At 40.6% G+C, this 23,319-nt stretch overlaps 1 protein-coding gene across 2 annotated transcripts in view; it reads right to left on the bottom strand.

Moving 5' to 3' along the window:
• Positions 1-23,313, bottom strand: part of PTGER3 (prostaglandin E receptor 3) — a 109,791-nt gene extending 86,478 nt beyond the window's left edge. For both annotated transcript variants that reach the window (XM_006775918.2, XM_006775920.2), the window contains exon 1: positions 22,337-23,313. In XM_006775918.2, the coding sequence (XP_006775981.1) occupies positions 22,337-23,230 (894 nt within the window). In that variant the 5' untranslated portion in view covers positions 23,231-23,313. The remainder of the gene's footprint in view (positions 1-22,336) is intronic.
• Positions 23,314-23,319: the final 6 nt, after the last annotated feature.

Here is a 23,319-nt window from a genome sequence, read left to right as displayed (position 1 = left end):
GAAGAGAGAGCTCTTTTTGTACCTGTGATAACCAGGAACACAACTCTATCAGTGACTGCTAAATTCGCTACCCCTGGCTAGTGTCAAGGGCAATTACCTTGCTCCATCCTCAATGAGAAATAATGATTTGCCCCTTTGCCAGTGATAAGGATCTTTTTAAATGTGCAAAGCACACACCAAGGGAGACAGCTTTTCGCATTCTGCATTTGGATTTTATTTCCTGCGGCAGGGTTTGTACCTACACATTCAAAAATCTTTAGTACTTTGCTTTGTTTCAAAAGTACCTTGGCTTCTAGGCCATAAATACCCATTGAAGATGATAAATGGGGGAACCCAGAAAAATTAATGTTGGGGGAGGAAAATAAAATGGGTCACTTGCCCTTGGGCTCCATTATGTGGCATTTATGCATTCCCCGGTCATATCTAATGTAAGTGGATAAGAGAACTTTGCTCCCCAGCCAATTTCGATCCACGTGTTTTGTTTTCCATAACATCCTGTGGTTAGGCCTGGGAAAATAACCTGCTTTACTGGAAGTTCCCCCTCTAGTTTGACAAGTGTGCTTTATATTAGAATGCACTGGAACCAGTCTGGGCCCTTTAAAGTACTTAATTACATAATTTGAAGGATTGTCCTGGGACTCAGTTTCATTGTAGATTCAAAGAATAGCTCTTGTCTTTCCAGTCTGGTCACCACTCTGTTTCCCAGTTGCCGAATTGTCTCGGCATCAGGACCACTGCTTTAGACACCGCTCCTGCACTATCTAGTCCCAGACCTTCAGAAATGAAGAGTTCATAGACATTTTAAAAATTACTAGAAGTTGTGTAAACTCATCTTTATTAGTATGTAATTTGATAAAATTTTTCAAAACAACAATGAACTAAGAATTAGAAGAAGTCAATCCTCCTAATGGCTCTGCCACCATTTATGGCTTTAGGCAGATCATTTGTTCTGTTTTAATAAGCTCACTAGTAAACAGCCCGTGTGCCGGATGGCCTCTCACCTATCCTTCTGTGGTTAAGTTCTGTCTGATGAATTCTGGGGCAAAGATGGAAATGGAATAAGGACTGAATTTGAAAAAGAAAAGACACCGAAGGTTAAAGGTGTGGAACAAAAGACAAACTTCCTCTTCAGGAAAACGCCAAGGGTGTGCTTTGGTAAATAGAGGAGAGAGGAAGACTGCAAAGTTAAGAAGTGGACCATGGAAGGGAGAGAGGCTGGAGTCATCAAGCTTCAGGGGAGATTATTTTAGAAGTAACAGAAAGGCAAGAGTTAAAGACTTGCCACACATCTGACTGGGCTCTGCTTCTAGTCTGGGGACCAGTTACCTAACTTTGAATCTTAATTTCTCCCTTCTCCAAAACATGATTAATGATGCTTACCGATATCTCCTCCATCCAGCAGTGCAGTTGTAGAAGTGAAATGAGATAAGGATAATTAACGCCTGCCATTTACATAGCACACCTCTTCCCAAGCCCCAGGCTATCGCCCTATTGCCTATGCTTCCCTCACAGAATGCTGTGACATTCGGAGACACGGTGGATGCTCAGGGGAAATAGTGCAGGGAAATGAAAGTCTCACCTATGCCTGATTTCCTTACATCTCTACCTTCAAGAAAAAAACCCCTGCCATCACAGCATTTAGTAAGGAAGAATTACTCTCTCCTTTCAATTAGTATGAATTGTAAATTCTGTGTGATTTGGTACATATGCTATACTTAGATAAATATTCATCTTTCTATTAGAATGGGCAAAAATGAATGTTAGTAGCTAATAAGTATTCAAAGTCTGGCTGAAAGGGAAAAGGAAAAATCTACTCTATTAAAGTATTCATTCCTTGGATTATAAATAAAGGATTAGCTTTGTGATACACATTTCACAAGAGGTATCTTTACTATATTTCAAACCTTTATATCTCACGTGTCAAGAGAAAGTCTACAGAATGTGTCTCTGCAAGGTTCAGCGAACATTAATCTTTGAAAATATTTATAGTTTAAAAAGGGTTGTTGTTTTTTCTGCCAAAATATAGTTTCATTTAAGCCCAAAATGCCACAGTGAACCATAGTGTTAGTGACAATTAAGCACAGCAACATGATTAAAGAAGAAATCAGAGGTGTGACCTAAGTAAGGTGTTCAGGACTATAAGCCTCAATATAAAAGAGAAAGAGAAAAACTTAAATAGCCTACAATAGAGGACTGTTTAAATAATGGAATACCCATCAAGCTGCATTACATATATGTGATGTACATACTCTAAATGTATTCTAATGATGCTATTTAAAATCATGTTTCTGAAGAATATTTAATAGCATGAAGAAATGTTTAGGATGTTAAAATAAGTATGTGTGGCATGTTATAATCTAATTAGCTAAAGAACAACTCTGCCCTAACCGGTTTGGCTCAGTGGATAGAGCGTTGGCCTGTGGAATGAAGAGTCCCAGGTTTGATTCCGGTCAAGGGCCTGTACCTTGGTTGCGGGCACATCCCCAGTAAGGAATGTGCAGGAGGCAGCTGATCGATGTTTCTCTCACCGATGTTTCTAACTTTCTACCCCTCTCCCTTCCTCTCTGTAAAAAATCAATAAAATATATTTTTAAAGAACAACTCTGTGTGTATGTACAGAAAAACACTAGAAGCAATGATTTCTGGGTGGGAATTAGGATGATCTCTATTTTCTTCTCTATATTTTTCTTTGTTTCCCAAATTCCCCAATAAACATGCTATTTCCACACTGAGGAAGGATGCACTAAATTTAGAGTAGTTGGAAGCTTCAATATACAGTAATTTATTGGTAAAATGTTAGTTTCACACTTCATTCTAAAAACCATCATGTGGTCATTTTAGCTCGAATTCTTAGGTAGTTGATGTGTGCATAACTTAACAGCTAAGAGATAAATAATCGGATACTATAAGTGATCAAAACATTTATCTTAACAAATTAGTTATGGCTTATTAAAGGGACTGTAGTGTTTAGCAGTAAATTATGGTTCACGGACAGGACAGCCATGACATGCAGAAGAACTCCATCCCGTGCCACAGCCATATACAACGCAGGCTAATGACTGTAGTCCTAGCTGATAGGATAATTCTCATTTAACTTGGTCTTATGTCAAAATGACATTCTCTTTTGGATCTATGCCAAGGAAGGACTTCGCCTTATAAGGGGAAACAAATAGACACCTCTTGAACTTGGCATGCAACTGGCTGAATGTGGCAGAGTGGGGTCGCTTTTGTTTTCTGTTTGTTACTGTTGTTACTTCTTACCCGAGGATATTTTTCCATTGATTTTTTAGAGAGAGTGAAAGGGAAGGGGAGAGACACGCAGAGTGAAATATTGATGTGAGAGAAACACATCGACTGGAACCGGTACATGCCCTTGACTGGAATCAAACTCTTAGGCCTTCAGTCCACAGGCCCATGCTCTCTCCACTGAGCCAAACCAGCTAGGGTGGGATCTCTTTGAATTCAAGGTCCCTAACTGGTCTCATTCCCTAGTATTATATCTCTCTTTCATTTACCACAGCAGCTATTTCATACAGTTGTATTTTTGCCATAAGCATTTTTACCATAAATATCTTTACTGCAAGCACTGCACAACTAATTAGCTGTAAGACAATTTTACCAGAAAAAAATAAAAATAAATAAAAAAGGGATATTAAAAAGGACATGAAAAATTAACAAAATTTAAAAGGCTAATGAGAAACATGAAAATACATTGTCTTCAAAGTCTTTCCTTTAAAGTATTACACATTCTTTTTTTTGCTTGTTGATTCCTCTTCCTCTTTGGCATCACACTTTTTTCTCTTTTGCTACAATTTCTTCCTTCTTTAAGAGAAGCATCAATTTGCACCTAAGGAATTGATCACTAATGCTCTTCAAGACTGTTGTAGAGCCCTGACCAGTTTGGCTCAGTGGATAGAGCGTCGGCCTACAGACTGAAGACTGTTGTAAATTAATAGCTACCTCTTGCATACTTGCCATAGCTTGGTAAACTATTGGTTTCGATGGTGGGAGGGATGACTGTGCTCACTGAAGAATTTGCAAACTGGTATGTTAACATTTTCTAGTACTGTATGCAATCTGGCTTTACCCATAGCTTTGCAATCTGACAGTAAACATAGTCGTTATCATTCACTATCTTAAGACTACCACGTTTACTTGTCACTGTGTAGACCATTATGAGAGCTAAGATTTAGATAATATTAAATTGGGAGTACTTCGAGAACTTTGTCAATGGAGAAATGAAACCATATTAACAAGTAGCTTAAATATATCAAGTCTGCCCAATGAAAACCACACTGTCAAGTTATTTTATCGTTGATGGCAAAATTGCCTTATAGCCAATTAGCTGTGTGGCAAAAATGTATACGGCAAAAATTCTTATGGCGAAAATACCGAACCAGTTTTCACACATTCTCCACTGTCCTACTTCACCGTACAGAGGAAACAGCTTGTTTAGATGGCCTCTTGCTTTCCGCCAAGTTCAGAACCTGCAGCTGTCCATTCCCCCCTTTCTCTTGTTCAATAGCAGAGGTGTCCTGGCTCCTATCTCAGACTAACTCTCTTTCTGTGCCCTAGATCCCATCCAGCATGAACGTCAGAGGCATTATTTTCTCATTTAGCTCTTTCTTTTACCTTTAACTTTTGGCTTTTTTACATGCTCATTTTAGCGTATCTAAGTTTATCCTACCTTGAGAAAATAAAACGTTCTTCAGATTTCTTAGCTCCTTACATATACTGCTCCACAAGTTACTGTTGACCTCTCATAAGAGTTGTCTACCCTCCTTACCTTCAAATTTATTCCTAAACCTCCCATGGCCTGGCCTCTATGTCCACAAAGCCTCAGGATGGGCTGTTCCCAAAGCTACCAACTGGTTTTAAAATCCACTGGACACCTACTTAACTTGATTTTTGGAACATCAGATCTAGTTGACTATCCCTTTCAGGAAATATTCTCTTCCCTAATATTGAATTCTTTTTCTTAATATTCAGGTTGCCATTTGTTCTGGTTTTATTACTAATTTTCATGCTGCTTCTCCTGGGTACTCCTCTGTAGTCTCTTTTAAGGTCTCCTGTTTCTCTATGCATCTATTCATCATGAAAATGTTAATGTTTTGGGGTCCTACTTTAGGTAGCTAACTCTTCTTGCTGTGCATAAACTCATTGGGTGACCTCTTCCACTCCAATGACTTCAAAACCTATCCCTGTGCTCTGAGCTCAGACTAATCAATTTAGCTACCTATAGCACAACTCTTTCTAGATATCTCACATCACAATTATCAGATCCAAAACTAAAATCATTATCTCCTTCCTCAAGGATGCTTCCCTCTAATCTTCCCTATCTCCGCACCAAGTCCCTAAAACAAGATCTAAGATTTATCCTTGATTCATTTTTCTCTGTGTGTTTCTCTCCCTCTGTCTCTCTCCCCCTTTCACATCATTAGTCATATTCCTCACAGTCAATTAATCACAAAGTTTCCAATGGACTTCCTAATATTTTATTCATCTATCACTTCCCTTATCTTCACTTCCATGGACTCTAAACCCAGACCACCAGCGTCCTGTGTCTGAACTACCACAATTGTCTATTACATGATTTCTTAGACTCCACTCTGGGCGCCTCTATGCTGTTTACAAAGAATGCTCTTAAAATAAAAATTTGTTGTGTTCACTTGAAAAATTATTCAATAACTTCTCATTTCCCTGAGTACAGTCTAAACGCTTTAAATGGACAGTCAAGACTCATTACCACTTGGCCCCAGTTGAGCTCTCTAGCCTCAGTTCTCATTGTTCCTTATTCTTGCATTTATATCACCTTGAACTTCTGTGAGTTCTTTAAAAGCAGCAGTTCTTTTTGCCTCTGGACTTGTATAAATGTGGATCCCTAGGTCTTATAATTATCACTCCCCTCTTCTTTACTTGACTAATGTAACTTACTTTTTTTGTGTAGATTTAAAACATCAATTTATCTAGTATTTCCCTTCCCAAAAGCCTAGTAGATAAGTATTAGTACAAACTCCCCAAATCCTTGACTTTATCACCCTTAAATATTTCGATTATTACCTACTAGAGGCCCAGTGCACGAATTCGTGTACAGGTGGGGTCCAGCCAGCCCGCTGGCCAAGGGGAGGGGCCGTGGGTGGCTGACCAGCTGGCCCCACCCCCCTGGTCAAAATCTCAGTTGAACTCCTGGTCAAACTCCCGCTCGAGGGGACAATTTGCATATTAGCCATTTATTATATAGGATTTTTAATTATCAGTCTTTCCCAACAGATGAAAATTGTTATGAGTAGTGATCATTTCTATCATTGTAGGTATAACACACGAAAGCCCTAGACCAGAATATGAATACATTGTAGATTAATAAATATATTTGAATTAACAAATAAATGAATGATAGCAAGAATGCAATGCATCCCATCCATTTAGGGGTAACAGATCCTAATTACGTAATAGACAAATCTACCAGTATTCATCCCTATTCAAGGTTCTGGCCTTTTTATTTCCTTCTGTCATTATAATTAGCCAGAATGACAGTTTCAGTTTAGGTACTATTCGCACATCTTCTTTCACTCATAATTTTTAAAAGAATGTCCATAGGTAGGGCAGTAATCCTGAAGCTGGTAAATTGGGCTGTAGAAGCAACAGAAGCAAACTGAATCTGGAAAAACATATTGAATCTATAAGAAAGGAAGAATTCCTGTTGCATATTTATTTAATATTTTTCAAAAATACTGGTATAGCTTCAGACAAATGCAAAAGAAAACATGCATATCAACCCAGTCTTTAATAAGGATATTACTATCAGATTTATAACACATATTAAGTCAAAAGTCCTTCTATTGCTATGTGTTACATATGATTTGAGAGCTCCTTGCTTATAGAATTCTTACCCACAAATATGAGACCATATCTTCTACCTATATTACCATAAATATGTTTTAAAAACCTCTCCGTCTAACAGATAACAGATCAATAACTGTTTAATATACTTGCAAAATCCCCTGCCAATGTTAGGCTTCTAGGCAGTATTAGCATAGGAACTTCTTAACATTATATTAATTAAATATCTTTTTCCCAACATGAAACACATCCACATAAAATTCATAAAAAACCCAAGAGTCCCTAACTTTTAGTAAGTTCTATGTAACCATTAATTGTTCTTTCCCTCCTCCTCCTCCTCCTCCAACTCCAGATGTTAAGTATAGTAAAAGGAAGAACTGTCACCTCCTAGGTATATGAATTCCAATTAAGAAGACTGTGGCTATGACATACCACCAAACAGTAACTCACTATGTCTAGTAGGAGCACATCTTCCTTTTTAACCCCATCATCCATTCAGGCTTTTGTAGCAGCCTTGTACTGAATCTGCACAGTCACACTTTCCTTTCATGCACTATATAGAGGGCAGGGGAAAATCAAATGCCAAGTGATATTTACATCACAAATGATAAACTGTGTTTCCAAAATGCTCATCTGAAAAGATCTTCCTTTTCTTTTTCAGGAAGTTAGACTTTACAAAATCACTTAAATTATGGTTAGCACTTAAAATCTGTACTAGGTTTAAGGAAAGTTTAAAGAAGATTAAATTCACATTATATGTTATGCAGGGAAACAGAAGCTTATAACCTATTAATCTTCTAAGTTTCCCCCTTCTTAGTGTTATTTTGTCTCATCTGTTGATTTATTTAGATTCTTACTATTTGATCCAACCACAGAGTATTTCATAGGAATCTGAAGGAAGCAAACATGAGGAAGAAGCCTATTCTCTCAATGCCTTACTCCTATGAGGATAATAGGCTCCTATGAGATGATGCACCGATCCCAACACTTGAATCCATTAGCACCCTCTTTTTTAAAAAAGTAGCGGAACCATGTAGCCACAAGACTTGAATCCATTAGCACCCTCTTTTTTAAAAAAAATAAATAATATTTTTATTGATTTTGGAGAGAGAGGAAGATAAGAGGGATAGAGAGAAACATCCATCAGCTGCCTCCTGCATGCCTCCTACTGGGGATCGAGCCCCACAACCTGGGCATGTGCCCTGATCAGGAATAGAACTGGCAACCTTTTGGTGCATGGACGACACTCAACCAACTGAGCCACACTGGCCAGGACCATTAGCAGCCTCTTAACATGTGAATCCACTGAAAGCAGTTTTACTCACTATTTAGCTTCCTAGAGAAGACCTTAAATGAGTAATATAAAAGTATTCCTGGAGAGTAGCAGGTAGTATGCTGAGCGAAATTAGCCAGTCATACACAAGAATCACGCGATCTCACTCATATGTGGAATGTAAAGAACCAAATAAACTGATGATTAATAATAGACCCAGAGACACAGAAGCATGAATAGACTGCTGAACATCAGAGGGAAGGCAGGGGAGGATGGGTGGGAAGAGATCAACCAATGAACTGGTATGCACACATGCGTAACCCATGGACAGGCAATGGCGTGGTGAGGGTCTTGTGGTGGGGAAGGACAGGAGTGGACTGGAAGAAGTTAATAGGGGGGATTATGTAATCGTTCAACACTAAAGATTTTTTTCTTAAGTATTCCTATTATTATCTTAGAAAAAATGACTTTGGTGATTTCATTTTAAAACCTGTACCTGGTATTTGATGTTAAGTATTTTCAAGAATAGTTTTACAGGAATTGGTGAATAGATGTTATTGAGACTTGGAAATATCCAGTTCCCAACCCTGTTGAATCAGAACAGCTCTGTTTTTGTCTGTTTCTCTAAAAGGATTTATTGAAAAAGTTTCTCCAATTGGAAAGTCATTGGTCTAATGCAGCTCTATCCAGAAGAAATGTAATTCAAACCACAAATGTGAGGCACATATATACTTTAAAGCTTTACAGTAATCACATTACAAAAAAAGTAAAAAGAAACATGTCAAATTGATTTTAATAATATATTTAATTTACCTAATATATCTGAAATCGTATTTCAACATGAGCTATTTTACATTACTTGTGTACTTAATCTTCAAAATCCAATGTGTATTTTATACTTATACTATAGTTCAATTTGGAGTAATCATATTTCAAATGCCCAATAACCACCTGTGACTAGTGGCTACCTGAACCGTGTCCAACACGGTCAGGGGTGAACCTGAGTGGGGGGAGGCGTTGAAGGATTAAAGCAAACAGAGAAAAGAATATAGCTGGGCCCAGGAGGGACACTGTTCTTGGATGGAGAGAGTGCCACAGCCTGTAAGCCGAGTCTTTATTTTTTAGTCAGATCCCATAAGGCAAAGCAAGGGCGTGGTCAAGATGTTTACAATGTTCTCGCTAGTTTTGAATCTACTTGATTACATGCACCTGAGAACTCTATCAAGCTTTGTTTTGGCAGCACTTGCTGCACCTCCCGCAGCCTACATCACTCAGCCACCCGGACCCTAAGGCTCGGACCATAAGGTAAAGCTTACAATCACAGCCTTTGGCTATAATTGCGCTGGGAGGGCTTTGCCCTCCAAGCTGGGACCTGAACGTGACTTTGCCATGAGAGGATCGTGCCCTCTCATTAATCCGAGGCTTGAACCTGTCCGAACGCTGTAGCTGCTCTCCACAGCTACCATATTGGGCAATGCAGATCTAGTGCCTTATACTTTTTGAGATCCTTCCACATTTATATTCTCTCGATTAAATTGCACAGGTGTCGTCACTGTAGTGTTCACTATTCATTGCCTACCCAGCACCCATTCTCCCAGCTCCCCTTCCCATTAGCACACTTATTTTCATTGGAACCTAAGGGCTTCAGGGCTCACCCCATCCCTAGCTACCAGAATGTGCTTCGATCAGATTTGATGTAGTGACCCCATACTAGGCAATGTGATCCCAGAGAAAATTTCCTAAGTCATCTGGGGAAAGTGTCTTTATCTTTAGTAGAGATCTGCAGAAAAACACCTCTTCTCTCTCCCGCTAGAGGTGAACTAAGAAGTTGTACCAGCAACCATCCCACCAACTGAAGGGAAAAGCCATAAATAGGATGAGGCGAATGCCATTGACTGCAAAAGGTGGAACCAGCCTTGGTCCTTGATGCCAATGCTGAGCTTCTGTATCAGCCGGCGGTGAAGGCTGCTTTAACTCTGGATTTGCAGTTATGTTTTTTTATTCCATAACCACTGTATTATGCCCTCTGTAATAATGACTACAGGCAACATAAATATACTGAGATCTGTGAGCATCTTTTGAAGCATTATTTTTCCTTTTCTTTGTTATTTTTATTGTTTCCCTACTAAACAATAAAATTGCTTACTGTTGGATTGTTATTCCCAGGCCACCTTCCCAAACATTCTTGTGGGTTTCTCTTCTTTGGACACCAGGCATTAGAGCAGCTATTTCTTCTGCTTCTGTCCACTGCTTCTAATTAACTTCCCTCTTCACTGCAAAAACAATGTTGTGTCTCCCATCCTTGTCTATCTGGAAATTAGTTTTTATTCTTTCTAAGAATTTTTATTACTATCAACAACAATAAATATAACAAGAAAAAGCAAAAGATATTGTGTTTTTAGAAACACTCACAAGTTTTACTGTATGAAGAATACCCATTAGTCATTCGTTATAAGGTGAATGGGTGGTTTGGAAATAAAAAAAAGTACCTGGTTCATTTTTTCTCAGTACCATTTATCAACTGTGAGCCTTAAAGCAAGTTGCTTACCCAGAAAATAAAAAAATAAGGTAAAAGTTTAAAAAAGAGATAAATACCATGTACCGTGAAGATTTTTGTCAAGACTAAAAACCAGTTAAAATGTATGTAAAACTCTTAAACAGGATTTATACCTCGATTTTCTGATTCCAATTCTAGAGTCCATTCCACTTTATTATAACTTTACAACTTCCTTTCTTCAATCACAATAATTTATTGAATGGTTGCTATGGTCCAGGAAGATTTATCGACAAATATGGCAATTTACAGAGAATTAGACAAATAAATGGCTATTAACAAGAGGGAGGCCATTTAGTTGAGTGGTTCATCATGTAGGCTATAAAATCAGACAAATCTATATCTGAAAGTCAACTCTGCTTTTTGTTAACTTTCTGACCTTGGAAAAGCTACTTAACATCTCAAAACCAACTTCGTCATCAGAACAAGGCAATAACAATGTCCCCTCCAAGTGTTGTTGACAGAACAAAATGTGATATGTCTGTGAAATGGTTAAATATTATGACAATTGTAAATATAATTATGCATAATTAAGTGCCAAAAGGTATGCACAAGAACTATGGAGTCCAGATGCGGGGGGTGGAGGGGGGGCATTGTCCCCTAAAAGAGCAGATACTTCTGGAGAGTTCTGAAAGACAAAGAGTTCATACTTCTAAGTGTGAAACTGTGAATCATTCTAGGAACTGCGAATAGATCCTTATGACTGAAGGTAAGGATCCTGAGGGAGAAATGGAATATGAGTGGTAAATGTGGACAAGTCCAAGATTTTAAGGATTAAATTAAGGAATCTGAAGCCTTTTAATCTGGGTGAGAGGGTGCTAGACAGTAACATGCTTGAGTTCCATGTTAGAAAGGCACTGTGAGCACACTGGGTTTTGGTGAGGCTCTTTCTCTCCTCTATAATTTTAAAAGATGAAAGCAGGTTTGCAAGGATGCACTGTCCTCATGCTGGAAATTTTTAAACTGTCAAAACACATTTTCTAATTTTGACTGTAGTCAAACACTTCCCCACTAAGCAAAGGGGACTCAATAAACAGTTGTATCTATATATATAAAAACCTAAGTGACCGTTACTACTGGTCAACCGCTTGACTGGTCCACTCGTCGCTATGACGTGCACTGACCACCAGGGGGCAGACGTTCAATGCAGGAGCTGCCCCCTAGTAGTTAGTGTGCTCCCACAGTCAATCTCCCAGGGCTGGCCAACCTCCCACAGCCTCCCCCTGGCTGGCCAGCCCCTATTGGCCCCAATAAGATGGCCCCGATCAGCCTTGAGAGCCAGCTAGGCCAAGGGACCTCACCCATGCACAAATTCATACACCGGGCCTCTAGTTTGTTTTATAAATAGTTTAGTAAAAAAGAATAATATTTGTGAATCGTACTAGCTGGAAAATGTTTGCCCAGTAAAACTTTACCACTGTGTGTGAGTATTCTAAGGCTGGACAGATGGAACTGAATGAAATCGATGCCACACCTTTACAGAAAACAGGAAATTATAGTATCATAGTGAATGAGATCACAGGGTTTTGTAGGATAAACAAAAATTCTTATCACCTTCTATAGAGATATTCATAATATTATCTGTAGAAAACCCAAGCTCCTAAGAAAGACCGTTGCTTCCTGAATCAACAGGAAATCTTTAATCACCTTGATTATCTGACCGTGCCGGTTTCTGTGGTTATTGACTATTCTCAATCAATCTGCTGGTGGTCGTTGGTTTTGGGTTTTTTTGGTACATTTTCAATGATATAATTTGAAAATGTTTTAATGAACTAATGAAAAAGAGGCAGAGCATTATAGCATTAAATGATTAGGAAACACAGTCTAATCATTTGAATCTTAGTAGTTATAACTGAAAGATGGAGATAAAAAAATATCCAACTGATCAATAATTGTGAAAATTAAATAAGATAATATATGTAAAGGGCTTGCCCTGGCCAGGTGGCTCAGTTGTTTAGAGTATCATCCCGATAGGCCAAAGTTGTGAGTTCGATCTTCGATCAGGGCATGTACAAGAAGCAACCAATGAATCTAATGAAATGCATAAGTAGAACAACAAAGAAATGTTTCTCTCTCTCTCTCTCTCTCTCTCTTTCACACACACACACACACACACGTATGCTATATCTGTTACAATGCTTCTGAAAATTAATTATATGATAATAATGAGCTACCACCTTTTATATTAATACTCCAGTTTTGAAATACCGCTTCTACGTATTCTACGCAGGAGAGAAATCCCAGCATTTACTTCACACTCTTAGTTAAAAAACAAGATGCTGCAGGTGCTCGATCCTTCTAGTGACCCCTTGGCATAGCCCGGGGGTAAAAAATCCCAAGCCAAAGCAGCCAGGTTTGCACCCAGGACTTTGACTGTTAAGAGAGAGAGCGCGACACCAAGGAGTGGCAGCTCTTAGATACCAGATGCACCCAGCAGCAGGTAGCAACTGACGCTCAGCGTCCAGAGAGCCTGGGTCCCGCCTGCCTTCCCAACTGGCCCGCCAGCTTTCTGTGGCCCCCAAACCCCCAGTATCCTTTCCTCATGTGCCCTTTGTGCTGTGGATTCTGGCGTTTGTGACCAAGGACCAAGTTTAGGGAGGAGACTAGAGCTCTGAAGTCAGGAGATATTCCCATACTTCCTAAAACAGCATATTTAATTAGAAATAGATGTAGGGGAAAACACACACTCACATTTCAAAATGTTCCCTAACGTCTTTTATAGAACAAAAGCTGACATTAAGAAATTTATTTCTGAGTCCAGGCAAATCCTTAGTCTATTCTTGGAGGAAATTGCTACCATTAAATACATTTTAACGTCTACCACCCAGTATATTGGCTGTTACCACATCTACTGAGAAAGCTGCCAGAATAACATCAAACCCAGACTATAACTCACCCTTTATGGAAAAATAAAGATAGAACTTTTTCTTTTCTGGTCTCCTCACTATGGTTCTAACATAGTGTGAGCTTTCAGAGCCTTATACAGCTACCTCTGTTTCATTGTAAAACTAACATTACACCCGCAACTCACTTCTGGACAATTCTCTGAGCCTAAATCTTTCATTGTAGTTCAACAAAATGCACATTAATCTTTGTAGATGAGGCAGGATCCTGAGACTTTGTCATGTCTATTTCTTGTATTCACAAAACAAAACAAAGAAAATGAGAGAGAGAGAGAGAGAGAGAGAGAGAGAGAGAGAGAGAGAGAAAAGAAAGATCTATGTTGAAACTGCCTCAAAATGACGTATTCACTGAAATATTGTATTGCCATGAAAGCAAAATTAAAACTCTGCATGCAGACTGGAAATATAAACCTATTAGCCAAAGGCTTTGAAATAAAGAACATAGTCCTGGGCCAACGAGCTGAAAAGTTATGTCCCTGGAAACAGAACCTGAACTGGGGATCTGCCACATGGCAAGAAGTCAAAGCGAGAGAAACAAAGGGAGCCCTGCTTCAGCCGTCCACAGGGCCACTTCCACCCTGGCGATCCCTTCGATTTAGTTGAGTCCAGTGACCCTGTTCCTCTTTCTTCTTTTTTCCGTAAGCTAGCTCGCTTCAGCTTGGTCTGGATCTTCTTCCGGGGGATCATGATTCTTGTGGCATCCTATTATGCTGGTCACTTGAAAAGAGGTAGACCATCGTGCTCAGGGGTCTGAGGGTTTTCTGGGGGGAAAAGAGGCCAAGACCTACCCTTTTCGCCCAAGATCTGAAGCCAAGAAACTCAGAGAAGAGTGCCTTTGGCTCGAGGGAAAAGACATGGAAAGTCTTACCAGACAATTCATTGGAAAGCAAAGGCAAACATGTCAGAAGGTGATGTGAGTACAATCCAGAGCCTAAGAACCCCAAAGGGAGGGCTGATTCTAGACAGTGCGTGGCCTGAGGCCAGCTGCCCTCTGGGTCCATACTCTCTAGCACCTTGGCTGTCCTCCAGGGAATGACTGCTGAGCTTACAGCGGGAGTCATGGGTGTGAATTCAGGTTCTCTAATGGTGGCATCCAAGCACAGACCCACTACAGCCTGGGCAGGGACACACTCCAGCAGCAGTGGACCTGCACTGCCCTTCTGCCCAGGCAAGTCCAATCTGAAGTAGCGGAACCATGTAGCCACGAGAAACCACAGGAATGACCCATCAGACTAGTTACATTGGGGTCTTGGCAAGATTGTTCATTGACTGTCTGCAGCATAAATAGGGCCTCCTAGAATTACGTAATGCTCAATGCATATAACCGTATAATTCAGCCCTGGTCACCATTGTATAACCACGATGAGCAGAGTGGCAGGCATATAGCAATACTCAACAAATAGTTCTACAATGATTGCATGAAAGAATGCAAGATCTACTCTGGCTGTTTGTACATATTTCTATGCTTCTTTTACAAAGTCTTTGGGTACTTCCCCCCATGCATCTAGTATAGTATCTCTGACAGGGATGATTTTATCTACTTAGAGCCACAGGAAGTCAGAACTGAAGAGAAGGCTAGAGTTGATAATGTTTGATCTTACTGACAAAGAAAAGAAAAGCCAGAAAGATAAAGTGACTTCTATCATGTGATTGAAAAGCCAAGACCAGAATCCAGGTCTCTTGCCTTCTGGTGCCTTCATCTCTCTGTGGCCCTCACCTGCTTCTTCAGTCATTAGATTTTGTTCTTCTCACAAAACAGGCATGCTCACTAGTCAACGATCACTTAATCACGAACCTCCGCTGCTGCCTTGGGACTATTGAAGATGCCCATCGAAATGGGGAAATGGGAAGTGCATGCTCTATCTGACTCAAGCAAGGTGGCTGTTTGCAGGACATTCCCAGGAAAATTTCATACAAGACCGCGATAGACTTTGCCGTGTGGTGAATTGCCCAAAATGCATCTAATTTTTCACAATCTCACTTTCGTTATTTTCAACATTAACAACATGCTTCTTTTTCCAATTTGTTATGAATTATACTAACAGTCGCATATTCACAACCACAGAAAATGACACTTATTACGTATTCAGAAAGAGGAACAAAAGGATAGATCAAATCTACTTTCAGGAAATATCCAAGGATTAGTGAAAAGTATATTTTAAAAATTATACTTGATTTTTTTGGAATCAATAATTGCTTTTAAAAAAATAGGCCTCCTGCTCCAACTTGACTTTTTGTTTTTGCATTACCAAGATTTGTAAAAATAGTAATGATGTTTGTTATAGGATTTGTCCTGTAGTTATATTACATGACCCTTACCTAAATTAATAACTTTTTAATTTTTAACAGAATTAAGGTGTGACAAATCAAGCCCCCTCCTCCATCTCTGCCACCGTCTTTCATTTTTAGATTTATGATCCTTAAACACCTATCATAAAAATCAGTACTGGTGAAATAATATGTAGATTTTGAATAAGTGCCAAGATCAGCCATTGCAATCTCCTCCTTTGAATGTTACCCAAGAGAAAGTCTGGGTGGGCCATTTGATGGTGAAGTTAAAGGCTGTGTTATTTGTAGGCTGCAAATAATATTAATGCCTTGCCAGGATCGGGCCAATCTGCGGAGCAGTTTACAACTGTGTGATGCTCATGCTGTGGTCTGAGTTAGGACTCTTGCAAACTCAATTCTGAGCTGTGAGTCAGTGGTAACAATTTTGTTCAACCCCAACGTTTCTGATCACCTGTGAAAATGAGGAAAACCAAGGCACAGGCTCTACCCTTACGTTTGCAGAACGATCTGACCTAGGACAACAACTAGAATCACAATGAATTTGACTCAAGCATTTGCATGAGGACACATCTGAGCATATCAAGAAATACAGGGAGAAGTGCCACATTGGAGAGACAGGTGACATATTTTAGATCTGTGGCGAGGTCCTCAGAGCACAAGGTGGTGGTCACTCCTCAGGTTTAAGACAGAGGGCAGATGGAATCCAGCACTTGTTAGATTTAGAGAGTTCACTGGCAGCTGTGAGGGGAAAGGGATTCCAGAGCTGAGAGAACTCAGGAGAGCGAGAGTGATGGTGGCAGGGGAGAGAAGGAGGGATGAATTACAATACCTTGTAAAAGTTTAAGCATATGTGGTTTACCATTTTTCTTATTTTATTTTTTTTCTGAAAAGTTATATCCTCCTCCACATCCCCTCCCCTCCCCGCCCCCAACAAGGAACTATAACGAATTAAGCTGTAAAACATCACTTGTCTCTTTTCTCCAGGTTCCTGGGGGAAAGGTCTATCTGAACACAAGTCAACATTACCATCCAGTAAAACACCAGAGTAGTATTCCTAATATGGGGGGAATACTCCCAATTATTCTCACATACATTTATCTTGGTTTTCGTTATAGTCCTGTGAAATGCACTGAGTAGGTGTTTTTATTACTATTTTACAGAAGAGACTAGATCACAAAAATATCAAATGAATTATCTAAGGCAGGGGTCCTCAAACTTTTTAAACAGGGGGCCAGTTCACTGTCCCTCAGACCGTTGGAGGGCCGGACTATAGTTTAAAAAAAAACTATGAACAAATTCCTATGCACACTGCATATATCTTATTTTGAAGTAAAAAAAACAAAATGGGAACAAATACAATATTTGTATTTGCATGTGGCCCGCGGGCCATAGTTTGAGGACCCCTGATCTAAGGTCACACAATTAGTTGTTTCTGTAACTGGGACCAGACCCTGTCTTCTGATTTGGGTGCATCGATATTCAGTTAATAAGCATGTATTGGGCATACCTGTATGGCAGGCAATTATAGTTCTTACAGGGGTGAGGAATAATCAATGCATAAGACAGATACTTTACCTAACCTCAGGAGCTCAATTACACAATAGGTCCAGGAAGTGTAACTCAGATTATGACAGGGAAATGCAAGGTGGGTGCTGTGTGGCCAAAGGGCTGGAGGACCCAACACAGCCCAGAGAGGACCCCAGAAAAATGAACCTGTGGAAACTCATAATTGAGTCATTGACCTTTCCAGCTTTTTCAAAAGAGAAAGGCCAATGAGTCACAGTTATGCTACAACTCTAAACCATCTGAATTTCTTCCAATCTACTGGCTGAAGGACTGTTTAATTCTTGGCTCTCTGATAAACTCAAAATAAAAAAAATCTGTCTTTTTTTTTTTTTTTTTAAGCTCTGATTTATCTCAGTCTTCAAGTTGTACTGGCTTCCTGGATATATCACTCAGATAATCCACTATCTTATACAGTGTCCGAAAGCCATAGTCACTCAGAATCCCCCATTCTTACAAAAATAAAATCATATCCTAAGTTTCTCATTCTGATTCATTGAGCCACGATCCTCCCAAATAAGAAAACCTGAGAATAACATAAATACTATTGGATATTTATTAGTCCCACTGCTGCACTTACAAGCGGAAGGATAAATAACTTATCCAGTGCCATGATTAGCAATAGAATTCACGGCCTCCATCTAAGCTCATAATAAACAACAAAAATGGAAAATAAACTCAGAGCCAGATATCCAAAATTATTCTAATTCTAATATACTTTATACTTGAGTTATTCATCTGAAGGGTATAGACAATAGTGGCACTTTTACAGGACGCAGTTAAAGGAGGTAATTTACCGCAGTAAATAGGACATAGTAGATGTGTAAGAAATGCTCATCGAATCACTCACTCCTTAAATTGACCATTTCTAATAGCATTAGTTCTCTCTTACCTTTCCTTCTCTGACTCATCTCTTCCCACTGTCTCTGACCTGAGGCCCTACCCAGCCTGCAAAAGCAAGCCGTGACTGATCTGGCATTCCCTTTTCCAGCCCGAATCTACCCACACCCTATTGCACTGCCAAACTTAAAAAAATCCTCTTCAACGGGGGAAAAAGGAGACATCTGTAATGCTTTAAACAATAAAGGATTAAAGAAAATAAAAGTAAAAATCCTCTCCCCTATTTAAAAAAAAAAAAAAAAGAGGTTGTACTGCCTACTGGCAAAAGAAGACAAATTTCATCCTATGTTCATCTTAACTACCTCAATTTGGCCCCATAAGCCTCTTCAAACCATTTTTCCCGTGTTTCCAGTGTGCACGCTTTATTTCTCTGGCTGGCTTCTTGGGCCACTCGCTATCAGCCCTGAGTTCAAGTTATGCCATCTCACCACCTCCTAGAAGCCTACTCTGGCAAGTTTAAATGGGCTTTTTTTCTCAGAATCAAAGGCATTAATGGCATTCGATCTTATATTGTTCTCTAATTGTCTTACTCATAAATGTGGCAACTCTGGTTCTCTGAACAGATTATAACTGACCAAGTTTTCATAAGTCTTGTACTTAACATCCCTTCTCCAGTGCCTGAAATGTATTGTAGTATAATAAAAAATGTAAAGAATGCGAAATAATCTCAATTCTTATAAAAGCAAGTTATAGAAGATTTTCCCTATAATGCCAATTCACACAGTTAATCATTTCAGAAACTATATTCTGAAATTTATAGGAAGTGAAAATTAGCAAGTGAACGAAACATTTTAATACTATAACACGGGATTATTTCTGTAAAATAACCTGGCACATATAGTATATTTCAGGCACATTTCGTTTGTCAAAATATGTCAGGGATTCCTTTAATTAAAAAATACAGTTACATCTACATTGTGAACTACCTTCTGGAACCAAAGCATTGCTGTCTGCGTCTGTGGAGACCGAGTGGGGAGTGTGCTGGTTTAGGGTTAAAGGCAAACATTTCTAAGGCTGCTTTTATCCAGTTCCCAAGTTGTAAATGAGAAACCTTGTTCCTCATACCTCACCTTTCACAATGTTGAGAGTAACTTTATATTTACTGTTTTTAAGAGAGCTTCCGTATTTGCCACACTCTACCTGTTGGGGGAATGCCTTGGTTTACAAAAGCACTCATACAACATCCTCAGGGTATGCCTGCTTCTGGAATCTTGGCTATCATGTCAAGTAACTAAACTAGTAGGTGGCTGTGGTTCATAAAAAAAATAAGATAATAATAATAATGAACATCAAACAGATTGCATGCCGAGTTAACTGCTAATTCTGAATGATGGCAAATTAAACATAAACAGGGCGAAGGATCATAGACATGATGACATCGGTTTCCACTGTATTTTCAATTTCACATCTTGCTTTTGTGAAGTTTCTGGGAAAAAGAAAAAGTACAAAAGCTCTTATTTGCACCACAGATAACCTAAATTTAAGTATATATGTGGTGGGATCTTGTAGCAGTTGAGGTGTTTTCTTACTTTCTTCTAAGTTTTCTAGCAGTAACAATGGAATATTATTATAATCATGATAAACTTCCAAGAGAAGATATACTCAGGGTCCTTCTAAGGAGGGAATTTATATCATTAGATTATTAAAGCTAACAGGGCATCTATATTTTACCCAGAGTTAAGAAAAAAAAGTATAGACTATGATCTCTCACTTTAACATTAATACACTGAAAATTCAGTTCACTAAGTTCTAGTGTTTTCATTCTTATAATTCTTTCACTTATTAAGAAAGCAGTTTTGCCAGTTTCTTTCCTTTGAAATAATTCCAGCTCTTTACTGATATTTGTAGAGTTAATTCCTACAGGGCATAAAGCAGATGATAGACCCATTTGCTTTAGTTTTAAAAGTACCTATTTTGCAAATCTTGAATTTTTCCTCTTCGATTTAATCAATCACGTTAATTCTTTTTAAGTTCAATGTTTTATGAGAACCAAATTAATAAAATGCCTGATAAAATAATGCAAACCAATAGATATTGTTTGAATGCAGGTATTAACTGAAATTAAATAAGACTTTCCAAATACCGTCTGTCTTAAGAAAGTAAGTTTGGCCATCGTCGGCTACGATTCTCAGAATTGATTTAAATTCTTCCTAAAGTCACTGAGTTCGTGATATTAAATAAAAGTTTTAAGATAAAAGACACACTACTATCTCATCTTCTTAAAAAAAAGACAACTATAAGTTCGGTTAACTGTATGAATAAGCATTTTATTCATATGACTTAACTGCATTTTTTTTTTCCAGGAAATAGTGTGATAGAGCAAACTCAAGAACCTGGAACTCAAATGACAGTTGGGAAAAATTCAGAATCTTGGTTGCCTTTAAAGTTATGTTCATTATCATAGTAAAGTGTTCATTATTTACAACTCCTTTCCCTCTCTGTTTGGCCACCTACACACTCCATTCCTCAACCATAGAAGTAAATATGTCTAAAATTGGCGTTGGTTTTGATAAGCCATGGTGATGACATCAGCCTGAATTCTGTGACCATGCAGCAACTTATGGGCAGTTAGGTCCCAGCATAGCTCTCCTTGTCACTACTTGTCGACACTGATTTGTAGCCAAGATTTGTGCTCTAAATATACTACACCAGTTAAACACAGGTATTCTGGAATATTTGCTTTGTCGAATGAAGGAGATGTTGGGAGGGAAAAGGAACTAGGGGTCTATTTTTAAATACAAGAGATTTAAAACTGTAAGTGGTACACAATAATTTTCTTTAAAAATTTTTTCATTGATTTTAGAGAAATAGGAGGGAGAGGGAGAGGGAAACATTGATTGGCTGCCTCCTGCATGCAACCCAGGCATGTCCTCTGAACAGGAATCAAACTAGTGAACTCTAGGTGCATGGGATGACACTCAACCCACTGAGCCACACTGGCCAGGGCAATGCCAATGTATTTAATATCACTGAACTGGACACTTAAAATGTAAATTTTACCACAATTTAAAATATATTTTACCACAATTGAAAAGGAAAAACTACATGTGTGTGGGTTCTGAAAACTATATCCGTGGGTTTCAGAAGTTTCTCACAACAGTCTAATAAATTTCCAGGTCCAGTATAAAATTTGCAGAAAACTCTTTCTGCAACATAGCTCCTATTAAGCCAGTCTGCTTGAAGCCTCAATAATCCTCCATTCACCAGGAATTCGTAAACAGCACTTACCCACAGAAATCTCCAGCTACAAGTAACATAGAGGAAAGTGTGACGCAAGAGTGGCTGTTAGACAAGGAGCCTGTGGCAACATCATTCGCTCCCAAACTGTGCGCCCCTGTGCGGAGCTGGGAAGCGCAGAAACCTCTACCTCCTACCCCAGGACTGGCCTTACTCCCAGTCCCGAATAGTTGCCAACAGGACAAGCAAAGGCTGGTGGGCAGGAATTACAAGGCCTCCAGCGGGCCCTTCCCTCTCCTGCCTCTAACCTCAAGTGAGCCCATTAGGCAGGCTAGTGCGGGCTGGGCTGAGAGAGCGCTCAGAGGCTCCAAAGCTGCAGGAGCTGTGCCTGCCTGGGGTCGCAGGTAGAGAGGACTTCTGCAGACTGACAATCGCTTCCACGTGCAAGAGGTATTTGAAAGAAGGGGAAAGCCCAGAGCCACAGGCTTCAGCTGTCATTGCCATTCTGTTTATAATGCACCCAGGAGAAAACTTTACCTCTGCACACGCACTGAACTCAGACCCGGGTATCCTCTTACTCTCTCCGATCCAAGTGTGAGCGCCCGTGTGGTCTCCACGTGTGTACAACCAGGACCAATGCCATGTACGGGACTTTGAAGGCGCTCAGCAAGTAAGGGAGGAACTCAACTATGAAGCTGCAACCAAGAAAGCCCAGGCAGAAAGGTCCCCCAATGTTCTCTAGATGCAAACACACCTCTGCAGGTGCTGTCACTTTGAGACGTCTCCGCTGTCTGCAGGCGCCCCACCCAGACCTCTGCACACCCTGGAACTACCTACCAGCAAAGGTGACCAACAGACCGACAGCACGCACATGATCCCCATGAGCTGGATGGCCGTCTCGGTGGTGATCCTACCCCACTGGGCGCTGGACTGCGATGCCATGGCCTTGGCCCGGCAGCGGGATACCAAGGCCTGGATGGTGGCCAGGTTGCAGGCGAAAGTGATGGACAGCGCAGAGAGCCCCAGGAAGGCAAAAGTGGAGGCGAAGAAACGGTTGCCCCAGTTGTGCGGGGAGCTAGTCCCGTTGCCGCCTCCCCCGGTGCTAATGAAGCACCACGTCCCGGGCCACTGGACGGTGTAATGGCCCACGCCCAGCACGGGCAGCAGGGCGAAGGCGAGCACCGCCAGCCACACGCCGAGCAGCACCCAGCGGGTGGCGCGCGTCTTCATGTGGCTCGCGTACCAGTGCGGCGCCCGGATGGCCAGCGCCCGCTCGATGGCCATCGCGCTGGCGACGAAGAGCGAGGAGAGGCCAAAGACGGTCATGGTCAGACCAAAGAAGGTGCACAGCCTCCCCGAAGGGTCCAGGTGCTCCCAGCGCTGCTTGGACAGGTACACGACGATGACCACGGGGCTGGTGAGCAGCTGCCCCACCATGTCCGTGAGCGCCAGCCAGCCGATGCACAGCAGGAACGACTTCTTGCGCTTGCTCTCCCGGCGCCGGTAGCTCCGCGACACCAGCAGCATGGCCAGCGCGTTGCCCACGAAGCCGGTGATCAGCATGGTAATCGGGTACACCACGGACACCGAGCGGCAGTCCTCGCCGGTCTCCGGGGAGCGCGTGAGGTTGCCCCGCGCTTCCTGGGAGCGCTCGGGCGCCCACATGCCCGGGAAGGAGTGGTTGAGGCGGGTGCAGAAAGGGGCGCTCCCGTCGCCCCGGGCTCCCTTCATGTCTGCTTCGAGGTGAGGGTAGGACGGCGCCCAGAGAAAAGCAGGGGGTGCTGGCAGGCGGGGCGCGGGAGGCGGCGGAGGTCTGGGGG

The sequence above is a fragment of the Myotis davidii genome, unplaced genomic scaffold, assembly GCF_000327345.1.
Source record: "Myotis davidii unplaced genomic scaffold, ASM32734v1 scaffold128, whole genome shotgun sequence".
Classification (NCBI taxonomy): domain Eukaryota; kingdom Metazoa; phylum Chordata; class Mammalia; order Chiroptera; family Vespertilionidae; genus Myotis; species Myotis davidii.
Note: the sequence above shows the minus strand (reverse complement) of the source record. Positions and strands in the feature narration are given on the sequence as shown.